Source organism: Nannobrachium achirus (assembly GCF_963921795.1).
Source record: "Nannobrachium achirus genome assembly, chromosome: 20".
Taxonomy (NCBI): Eukaryota; Metazoa; Chordata; class Actinopteri; order Myctophiformes; family Myctophidae; genus Nannobrachium; species Nannobrachium achirus.
Window position 1 is genome coordinate 45,837,342 of NC_137827.1, and position 11,539 is coordinate 45,848,880.

General features: G+C 41.3%; 2 protein-coding genes across 2 annotated transcripts in view; both read right to left on the minus strand.

Moving 5' to 3' along the window:
• Positions 1–960: 960 nt before the first annotated feature.
• On the minus strand, positions 961–8,866 carry LOC308305690 (b(0,+)-type amino acid transporter 1-like; the record flags this gene model as incomplete). Its single annotated transcript, XM_080750531.1, has 7 exons — positions 961–1,191; positions 2,310–2,397; positions 3,201–3,325; positions 4,069–4,198; positions 5,594–5,727; positions 6,591–6,628; positions 8,206–8,866. The coding sequence occupies 7 exons, from the start codon at positions 8,864–8,866 to the stop codon at positions 961–963; spliced, it is 1,407 nt and encodes a 468-aa protein (XP_080606657.1).
• A 2,461-nt stretch (positions 8,867–11,327) lies between these two features.
• LOC308306202 (soluble calcium-activated nucleotidase 1-like) overlaps positions 11,328–11,539 on the minus strand; it is a gene marked incomplete at both ends in the record, with an annotated part of 1,128 nt that continues 916 nt past the window's right edge. The window contains one exon of the mRNA XM_080751099.1: positions 11,328–11,539. This exon is cut by the window's right edge and continues 916 nt beyond it. Coding sequence (XP_080607225.1) covers positions 11,328–11,539 — 212 coding nt within the window.

Consider the following 11,539-nt stretch of genomic DNA (forward strand, 5'->3'; position numbering starts at 1 on the left):
AGCAATCCAGTTAGCATTGAAAATAAATTAAAAGGGCAAATATGAGTTTAAAATGTAATTTAAGAATAGGATAATTGTAAAGTTAAACAAATAGTAACTGTATATAATATTGATTAATCATAAATGTTTACATATAGCACAATCAAGTGCAACAAAAATAAATCATATTTCCACAGCTGCTATACGAAATGCTAAAATGTTATTAGATGACTTATTTATAAATCATGCTGACTTGAGGCTACACTATTAATCGCTAACCCACACATTGTTTGGCAGCCGAGTGGATTTGAGAAATGATGTTCAAGATAACGGTTAAGCAATCTTAATATCAACAAGGGTATAACTCTTGTACCTGTCAGGCCATTGTACCATGAGGTAAAAGTACTTGGAATCTGTTAGCTCTTGGCTTCAGCCTTTAACTGTTTTCCGTATGAGAGTTTCATCTTAAATGCAGTGGTGGAAAAAGTAACCACATTTCTTACTTTAAGTAAAAATAACAATACAAAGAGACTGGAATGCAGAACATGTGACAACACACAACTCTACCCAAAGCCAAAGTGCAGTAACTACACAAAGAAACAAACTGATTTAATGTTTCAATTATTGGCCAGCCAAATGGGTTATCGAAATATAAGTGATATTGCACTAATTGTATATCTATTCTTGAGGTATTTATTTTTTTACCTCAAATCATACAGGCTGATTTGACAAATAAATAAGTCAATGCAAGCCAAAAGTGTCACTTATCTAGAATGGAAAGTCTTTATATATACTCATGACCTTGCACAGCTCATCACTATCTCAGTGTAATTTTCACAGTCATGATGCAAATATTTCTGCTGTTCTTGTGTGACACTATGATGAAGTAGGGTGTTTGTTCATTTACGTAAAAAAAAAAAAAAAAAACATCAAAATGTGAAATATGGAGGCAGCAACAACGTAATGTATCGTATCATAAAATCAAAGGTTTTTGTCTGCTGGCACGACCTCTAATAAAATCTGCATGAATACAGTGAGCTTCTCCAACACACCAGGACACAGCTTGTAGTGGATAAAAGGCACATAGATCAATACGCCGCTGAACATGAATAGAGTCACATAGAGGTATTCTATTTGGGGGTTGTCTATGATGGGTGCCAGCACAAGGAGAGCTGCAGCCATGAGTACTAGTATGGGGAGTACAATTGGCACCTGTGAAGGGGAAAATATATACATGTAAGACACAGGAGGACATACCAGTTTGTAATGTACCATCACTTTTACAGTGCAAGCAGTGGTTATCAACTCCTGTCTTGTGGAGAACATGTGTGTTCACATTTGACTCTATCTATCCATCCATCCATCCATCCATCCATCTAATCACCACGGAGCCAGGTCACATGGACAACAGTTTGCTCTGCTACAACATGGATAGTAGGCCTATCATGACATATACCGATAGGAAACAACAGGTCTAAATGGATAGTAGGAGCTAGAAGAAAAACATCTAAAATAAAAGAAAAATGTCAAATAGTGAAATTATCCAAAGAACTTGTCCAAAGTGAATTACATTCACTGATTCTCACACCAACAGCGGAGTAAACCAAGGCACCAACCTGCTTGTCTGGACCTATTAGACACTTAAGGCCAAGGGCTCTATTTTAATTGTTTTAAGTACCAGCTCCTATGCCTTAACTTGAACCAGATTATCTACAAAACTAATTGTGTCTATTTCATGGTTTTTGACCATTAAGGCCTGTCCATATTGTCTGACTCTGACCATCGAACTTTTTGACGGAAAGGTCCAGATCAACTATAATGATGTCACTCGCATCTTCTGAAAAGCATTACCCAGAATTAGAGTCTGGAAAGCTGCATGTCGGAAAGTCTGACTCTCCGACAAAAGGTTTGGTGGTCGGAGACAGTATGGAAATTGGACATTCCAATGTTAAAAAAGTTAAGGCATAAGAGCTTGTACTTAAGACAATCAAAATACAGCCCTTAGGGATGTATTTACTTATGCCTTAATTTAAAGGCCTATCCATACTGTCGCGTCTCTGACCACCAAACCTGCAAACAGCTTTCTGAACTCTAATTCAGGGTAATGCTTTTCAGCAGATGCGGGTGACGTCATTTTGTAGTTGAACCAAGTTCAGTGGTGTGGTCGGAGATAGTATGGACAGGCCTTTGAGGTTAAGGCATAAGGAGCAGTGGGGAAGTCATGCACACACTGGTACAATCAAAATACAGCCCTGACAGAACCTCCTGAGTCCCTTTAATTAGCAGCAAGTGTTATTTTTTGTGCACATATTAAACTAAGATGGACTCACCCTGTACGGTCTGGGGAGCTCTGGTTTCTTGATCTTGAGATAGAGGAGTCCAGACAATGTGATTGCATAGAAGAACCAGCCACTGAACCTGACAATATCAATAATGACAGTCTGTTTAGACAAAGACAATCTTTCGTCAAGTGGAAATGAAAAGGCCATGTACATAAAGGAACATAAATACAAACAGGTGAACATGGTGAAAATAACAATACGTTAATATTAAGTAATAATTCCTGGCAAATATTAATTACTGGCAGGAAACGCCATAATAATTATCAGCTCATCGCTGCCCTCTGGTGGTCAGTGAGAGGTGTGATACCATCTGGGTTAAAGTGGTGGTGAACTTTAGTTGAACCTTTGATTGTTTAGCTGCCTGCCTACCTGGGTATTATACTAGTCAATACAATACAATTATCTTTTATATTACTTTGTTGCTTCTCTGTGATTAAGGAACCAGAAGTAGTGATTCCATTGACTTTCATTGTATGGTTAAAGTAGTATCTTAGGCTACTTGACTGGAGTCCCCGAGGGGTCTATGCTGTGAACTTGTAGATCAGCTATGGAGGTGGCACATTATAACAGCAACTCAACAGAATGCAGAATATACCTGTATAATAATAAAACCTGTCCTTGCCCTATTACTATTTTTTTCTGTCTAATCTGTCAGCAAATACATGTACTCACTTTTCCCTAAAGGAGACACTTAGGTCCTATCTCACTTTGCTTGTGCACAAAATTCACAAACTTTGTATACAATGTGAAGCAGACTGACAGATTGTTACCGCAGTATTTTGGCAAAGGTAAATACCGTAATTACATTAATTGCAAGCTATTTCTATTTACACATGTAAATCTTGCCCCTTGGATCGGTGAAAGATTGCTTATCTTTACCCCAAGTAGTTGACGATACTCTGGAAGTCCCCAGGGATCAGTACTAGAAGGGAAATAATGGTTGTAAAGATCAACGCTGGAGAAGGAGTCAGCCTGTGTACATGGGCCATGGCCAATATACCTGGCTATGAGGAAAGACATGAATGAATGTTAGTATAATTGTGATCATGATGCTCATTAGTGGCGTGAATATTAGGAGTTTAATAGCAAAGTTTAAATATGTAGTTCGATGTTTATACATGAATGAAAGATGTCCCATGCAGGCTACAAACACTTTCTTTTACCTTAGTACCCGCAGCAACACATTGTCTGGAGAATGATTATGTTTTTGTTGTCCCCCCAGTATAGGGATGCTTTAGGGTCCGGGACCCATAGGGGGGTCCTCAGAGTTACTACAGGGGGTCCTCCAAATCTTTGTGTGATAGAAACTTTTTTCTCCTTTTTTTGTATTAACCACTTGAACCCTGGCGTCCAATTCGGAGAACTTTAGCCAAAAATAGCAGATCTACAAGCTCACAACACTTCGCAGCACGAGGCGTTGTGAGCTTGTAGATCGGCTATATTCGGCAAAGAGGTTTGGTGTAGAGGGGAAAAAGAAAGAGGTTTGGTGTAGAGGGGAAGTACTGAGTGAAAAGTCAAGTTTATTAAGTATTGATGGTTCAAGTGGTTAAATATCTGAAAACATAAATTGACATGAATCCAAAATACACTGATGATTGTGCTGTCAAATGATGAAACTATATGGAATCTATGTTTCCGAGGCTAGGTTGCGAGGGTCCCTGCTTCATCTCTCTCTCAACTAAGGGGTCCTTGGCTTGAAAACATCGAAGACCCCTTCTTTAGGGTTCATGTGGTAAGAGAGTCTCACCATGTGTCCTTCCCTTGCTGCAACAAAGCACACACGTCCACCACTGAAGAATGTCCCGTTCAGACAACCAAAGGCAGATAATGCTGCAGCCACTGACATGATCCACCCCCAGCTCCCTAAAACCTTATTCCTGTTGAAAAGAACAGAAAAAAACACTGACATGATCCACCCCAGCTCCCTAAAACCTTATTCCTGTTGAAAAGAACGGGAAAAAAGCATACACTGTTGATGTCCATTCTCCCTACATTTAGAGTGAAAACACACAACTTAAAAAAGTCGAGTTAAAGATATAATTCATCTCATTTACCATGATATGAGAACTGCATTACACCTGCAGGACGGTAGTATGAGAATGTCAGCCGGTGGAGAATTTTTCTTGATTTTTGGTTTGTTAGTTAGTTGTGTGATTTGATTTGTGTTGTTTGTCATGGTTTGCATTATTTTGCATGTGTTTTGTTACATGAGCTGCTGAAGACTGGCCAACCACCTGAAATGTATTTTCTGTTTACTAAAGAGCTTGAGAGATAGGGGTGATTCCTGTTAAGTGAACAAACATTCTATAGCAACAATTACTACCAGTAAGACTCCCTAAACAGGAGATCGGGCGACGTCGGCGTCACGTCGCATACACAAACTTTAGAAGGCAATCGTAGCCAATCACGAGGGAATATGGGAAATTGGACAGATCCATTTGATGACATGACTTTAGAGATACTGTGTACCGCTTTGCGTGATTTTAGGCCAAAATCTGTAGGAGCGGTGTCCAAAAATGTATTTAGCAAAAATCAGCCTGATGGTGGCGCTATCATCAGAATATTGTTTTTATTAAAGGATTTTGTTTTGACAGAAACATATCCATTTCAGTTAACACAAATGTTTTTCCAATTCTAGGTGTAGTTATTACGCTAGTTTTTATAAACTATAATAACCCTGCTTGCAAACCCCAACTGAAAAGAGCGTTGTGTTATACCAGGGACGTGCTGGCCATTGGGAAAAGCGGGACAACTCCCAAACGGCCGGTTCATTCCTGGCCGGTCCAGGCCGGCCATTAGGAAAAAAATTAAAATAAAATGTCGGCCTTCGTTCCATTTTGGGGGCTGGGCGGCCAACAAAGTAAATCGTCACTGTCGGGCAGAAACCTCGTATCTCCAAGTTTCAAATTTGTAATTTTTTTTGCAAAGCAAAGCCCTGCTTCATCATACAAGGCCGTTGCACAAAAGTAGTGAAAACAGCAGATCTACAAGCACCTCGCACCGCGAGGCGTTGTGTGCTTGTAGATCGGCTGTTTTCACTAGTTTAAATCATTTTTAAAATAATAAATACAAAACAAACGGTTTTGGACGTACAAGGTTTCCACCCGACAACAACGAAATATAACTCATGTAATTGGCCCACTGGCTTGTCACTTGTCATGATCTGAAATGGCAAATCTTTGAGTAGCAGCAGCTCTATAGCGCGCAATGAGGGCCTCTCCAACTCTTTTTCCCGGGCTGAATCAGGGGCCCAGCACGTCCCTGTGTCTTACCCCCAGGTAACGGCTACAGCACTGGAGGACATCAGCTCCCTGGGAGTCAGCACTGTCAGGTAGCTCACATTCACCAGGAGATACAACACTGTCACCATGGGAACGGCTATTAGAAGAGCTCTGGGAAGGTTCACCTAGTTGACACAAGAAAAGTCATGACTGTAGGTAGTTTGTTTAAAAAATACTGTGCCATAGAATTACTAGGTTGCGGCAAACAATCATTTTAATATACAGTACTAGGCCAGGTAACTATCATCAGTGTGGCCTATGGAAACAAAACTTGTGTTGTATTCACTGCTTTAAGTAAGTAAGTAAGTAAGTAGGTAAGTATACATTATATTTATTTTATATACTTTTAACAGCCAGTGACAATCACAAAGTGCTTTAGAGATAATACAACAAACATAAAAGCACATCAATATATTAAAACAAATGAATAAAATAAACAATCAAACACCCACTCAATAAAAGGACATCACAAATGAGTTGCCCGCACACAAAAACAAGGCAAACGCCTGTCAGAACAGGTGGGTCTTTAAGAGTTTAAAACATTTGTCAACCGAGGGCACCGCACAACCTAGGTCCAGCCAGCAAGAGGGAGGTTATTTCACAGTTGGGGGGAAGTGCAGGGCTCGGCCTCCTTTGGTCTTTTGGCCCTGGGTGTAAGTGTGTGTGTGTGTGTGTGTGTGTGTGTGTGTGTGTGTGTGTGTGTGTGTGTGTGTGTGTGTGTGCGTGCGTGCGTGCGTGCGTGCGTGCGTGCGTGCGTGCGTGCGTGCGTGCGTGTCCTCCACACATCTCAGTCATACTTTAAGATCCTGGAATTTGCCTTTTAAAGCCTAATAAAGATAGATCAGTAAAATGTATATGTCAGGTCACGTGGGCCATGCTCCTGCTCGAGCATGCTTACTTTTTCCATCATGTCAACTATACTGTATTAAGTATTGTTGGCCCTATAACTGAAATAGGAGTGAAACATTAAACAATTAACTTATTTTACCTCTGGATGTTTCAGCTCCTCTGTCACGTAATTGTGGGCTCGCCTATAAGGCGAGCACACTTTAGATATTGTCATTATTTATTTATTTATAAGTAGACGGGATCTTCGGTTCCTTTCTACTCCTACATACTTAGTGAGAAAATGAAAATAAAAACATCAATGTGTTCAGCTTACAGTGGTGAAGTGTGCTATTATTTATTATAGCAATCGGCCAAATGGTGGCGCTGTAGGAAGCCTTCGAAAGTGCGATCTTTGAACAGGTATAGCTCATGCTGTGTTATACGTACAGCCATGAAACCTGTATACACTTATGCGTCTCCTCATGCCGAACAACTTTTACCCTCTAACTTTTGACCTCTGACCTTTAGGTCTCCCACAATTCGGAATTATATGAAAAACAGTAAAAATCTATCTCCTCCTGGGATTTTCGCGTCAAGTGCACAAAACTTTTTTCACATGAACTTTGAACCTATATCTACACAGGCTATGTGGTGAGAAGTTTGTACGTTAAATAATGATTTCTTAATAATTCAATAAATATTGCGGTTTTATGCAAATTATTCTTCTGCCTCTAAATCATGCATGCAAAGTTACACGTTCATGGCATTTGGCAAAGATGTGGAGGGTTAGTCAAAGTATCACTGAAACCAATTTTATTCCAATCGGCCAAAGGGGGGCGCTATACGAAGCGTTTGAAAATTCAAACTTCAAACGGGCATAAGTCATGACTCGTTTCGTTTGAAGACATGCAACTTGTTACACGCGTGCTTTGACTCAAGCGGAAGACATCTGTGTTGTTGTTAAGTAAGCTCCGCCCTTCGATTTTCCGCCACTTTGAGCAGTTTGTAAAACGCGTAAACCCGCTTTTATTCTGGAATTTTCGTGTCACGTGCACAAAACATTTTTTTACATGAACTTTGGACCGATATCTAAAGATCTGTCAGATCGGATTTCTTTAACATTGAAACATGCTTTTTTAAATAATTCAAACAATATTGCATTTTTATGCAAATTATTCTTCTGCCTCTAAAACATACAAGCAAAGTCACATTTTCATGACAAAATAGTGTAGAGGGTTAGTTCAAATATCACTGAAACCAATCTTACCCCAAATGGCCAAAGGGGGGCGCTATATAATTTTGAGCAGTTTGTAAAACGCTTAAACCCGTTTTTATTCTAGGATTTTTTTTGCAATTTGCATGAAACATTCTACACGCAATCTAAGGACCTTTATCTAACATGCCTATGAAGTGCACACAAAAAAATTATAAAATAATAATAATAAATATAGCTGCAAGCAGCGATAAAGTGTCCAAAGCCAAAAACACCTCAAATCATGAACACAGCCTGGGATGTGCGTGAAATCTTGCAAGCACATTCCCAATAGGTCAAGGAACAGATACCAACCTTCTCACATTGGCCTGTTATAGCGCCACCAGCGGGTCAACTTTTGCACAACACATTTTTGGAACAAAATGGACCAATCTTTGACGTCAGTAACGTCAAAGAGAGCACTGCCTGCGATCTTGACATTTTGTGCTTTTATAGCCATTGTTTTCCGGCTTGAAGCGAGCCCACAATTGTTTCGAAGGAACAATATTTTTCTAGTTCAGATTGTTCCAGCCACCATAGGCCCACAATCCCTGGTAGAAAGCAATGCCAATTGGACTGATGCCCACGTTTGTGTTGGCAAAGGAGTCTTCAAAGTGGTCAGTGTGTCCCTTGATAAGCATCACCACGCCTCCTATAACAATTACAACCAGAGACAGGACCTTGGCCAACGTAAAGAACACCTGGACTGACAGTGACGAACGGACGTTTAAGCAGTTCACTGTGGCCAGCACGATGATGGCAGCTGCTGCCACGCACTTCACCACCCGCACCGGAGGGGTGCAATCCAAATAGAAAGGGGCCACGGCGTATTGGGCAAAGCTCAGTGCGACACCGGCAACACCCGCAGGTCCCACGAGTAACACCGAATTGAAGATTAGCATGAAGGCAAGGAATGGACCGGACGTTCTGAGGATGTAGATGTACTCTCCTCCCGACTCTCGAATGACGGTTCCCAGTTCAGCGTAACAGAGCGATCCCATGATCGCCAGCAGGCCGCAGCCTGCCCAGACCACCAGGCTGGCCCCAGGGCTGCCAACATTTAACAGCACAGACTGGGGACACATGAAGATCCCTGATCCGATCATCGACCCAGCGACGAGGGACACGGCTCCAATCAGTCCTATTTCACGCTTCAGGCTGAGTTTCTCTGTCTTGTCGTCCATTGTTACGGTGGACAGTGCTGCCTGACACATTCACCTGTTGAACAAGATCAGTGACAAACTCTGATTACGGCACAATGTCCCCAGTGAGAGCAAAATACACTCAAACATGTTATTACTCACTCACTGTACCATGCTATTTTGAAGACTTAGCAACAAAGCCTGCCACCACTTTTCAAATTCAGTGACGCAACCTTGCATTCTATCATTCTTTCCTTTACTCTAAGTCTAATCCTTTACTCATCTAATGACTGGGTGAACATTTGAATGGCTTGACCGCGGTGTGTATTCAAAGGTAGAAAAATGGAACGATAGACAGACTGTAGCATACACACTCAAAAACAAACATGACAAAACAAGATGAAGGTATGTTGTTGATGGAAGATTTTCTCCCTATTTACCTTAAATATTAGTTGGACCAAGAAAAGAACCAGTCTCCCCAAAAGATTAAAGAACTCGCACACAAGAAATGAGCCCACACAGTGTAAATCTCTGTTTCTGTAAATGTATTCAAAGTTAGAATGTCCAGTCATCAATAATAATGTTTCTCTGAGTACAAAGCATAATAATTTCACATATATAGTTGAGTGTACACAGCATAGAAGACTTTCATTGGCCAATAGAACATAACAATGTAGAACATAACAATAGATATCAGATGTTTTCCTTGTCTTGGGCCCAGTAAAGAGAAGGACAAGGCCAGATATGGCTTGGCATTATCCAATTCGTTATCCAGTGTCCTGGGCGTTATGACCTGATTGGCATCTCTCAGTGGTCATTCTCCTGCAGTGGCGACAGCTCGTCACAGGCGTTAGTTATTTGTTCAAAACATAATGACATTGACATTTAACACTGAAAATGATATCTATACCATGTTAAACACAATAACATATTTTAATAACAGTTGTCAATTCTACTGTCAATTAGAAGATAATTCAGAATTGCAGTGCTAAAACCACTGCAATCCATAGGTTGTGTGAGAATAAAACATTATTATGTACCGGTATGGTGTTAACGGTATGTCTGTTGTGTATGTATGTAGCTATACCTTTTGCTGTTCCAATGTAATTATTTATTTCGTTTATTGCTGACAATCCATGCATTCATTCATTCATTCATATTCAGCACGTGTGTGGTCTTGTAGAAGGAATGTTTAATAAAGGGATGAACATCAAGAAGCGGTCCGTGTAAAATGTATATTAACCAGAGTGGAGTTAGAGTGTGCTAAGGTTGGCCTCAGGCTAAATGCAAAGAAGACTGAGGTCATAACCTATAACATCCGCCCCTAAAGACAACAGAGGGTAATGCGCTAACAGAGGTCAGTGACTTTAAATACCTGGGCTCATGGGTCAGCTCCACAGAAAAGGAGTGAGGAAATCACTTGCCTGGAGAGCTCTTAATGGTATGACCAGTGTGTGGAAATCCAACACATCGAGATCAGTTTCTTCTCTGCGACTGTGGAGTCATTCATTCTCGGCTGTAAATGCTGGACACTAACGCAAGCCCTACAGAAGTCCTTGGACGAGTGTTAGCTACACCAGAATGTTACGTGTGGTAGACTACTGAACATCAACCAGGATGAGCACATCACCAACAAGTGTCTTTATGGGGAACTACCAAATGTATCAGGGAAGATAGCAATCAGGAGGATGAGACTAGCTGGCCACTGCCACCGACACAGAGAGCTCCCGGCCAAAGAGCTTGTGCTGTGGGAACCAAAACACGGGCATTGATCAAGCGGACGTCCCACACCTACCTACCTACGTGGACATACTAAAGAAAGATGCTGGTGCAGAAATCACAACGGAGCTGGCCAGTATAGAGAACCTAGAGAACATAGAGAGAAACAGAAGCCGAGACAGTAACTGTAACTGTGCGTGCAACATCCTTCCGAAGGAAGCTCCTCACTCAGGCAACTCCATTAGTATCAGACGAGGCATGTGGAATCAATAACATTTCTAGGACAAACCAGCCTGAAGACCATGAGCAGAGACAAGACTACATAATATTGAGGGGGAATTAAGGAATTGGCATAACAACTAAATTGGGAGAAAAGTGGGGAAAAATTGGCAAAAGAAAAATAACAAAAACACAATATTTCTGAGGGTCATTTGACCAATGGGAAGATCAACAAAAGATTCTGGATTGTTTGTTCGGGAAGATTATTCAACCTTCATAAACGGACAAAATATATTAACAGTCCCAGACAGCAAGTCTCAGACAACAGGGCAGTGGCCTCATGACACAGGGAGTCTCAAAGCCAGTGGTTCTCAAAGTGGGGTCTGTGGAGCTCCATGGGCCATTGAGGTGGTTCCATGGGGTTCCCAGCGAAATGATCGATAGTTAGGAACCAAATGGACCCTTATCGGTCTGTAAGTGGAACCCAATGGGGGTCTGTGGACTATACGCATGCCAAACCAACTGGGGGTTATTGAAATTGAACGGTTTGAGAATATCATCCCCTCTAAATGAACTCTAGCCCCTCATATTTTACGTCCTCTATTTTGGTTTCGGGTAAGAGGATGCGTCCGTCTAGTGTAAAGGCCATGATGTATGTGGCGGTAGTTTGGGCCACCTCTTTTGACCTGAGCGCAAGGATGATCTGGTCGTCCGTGTTGGGGACGAACTTAAAGGAGGAAAATCCGCGGGTGGGGTTTTGCTGCCCCGCGCGGTTCA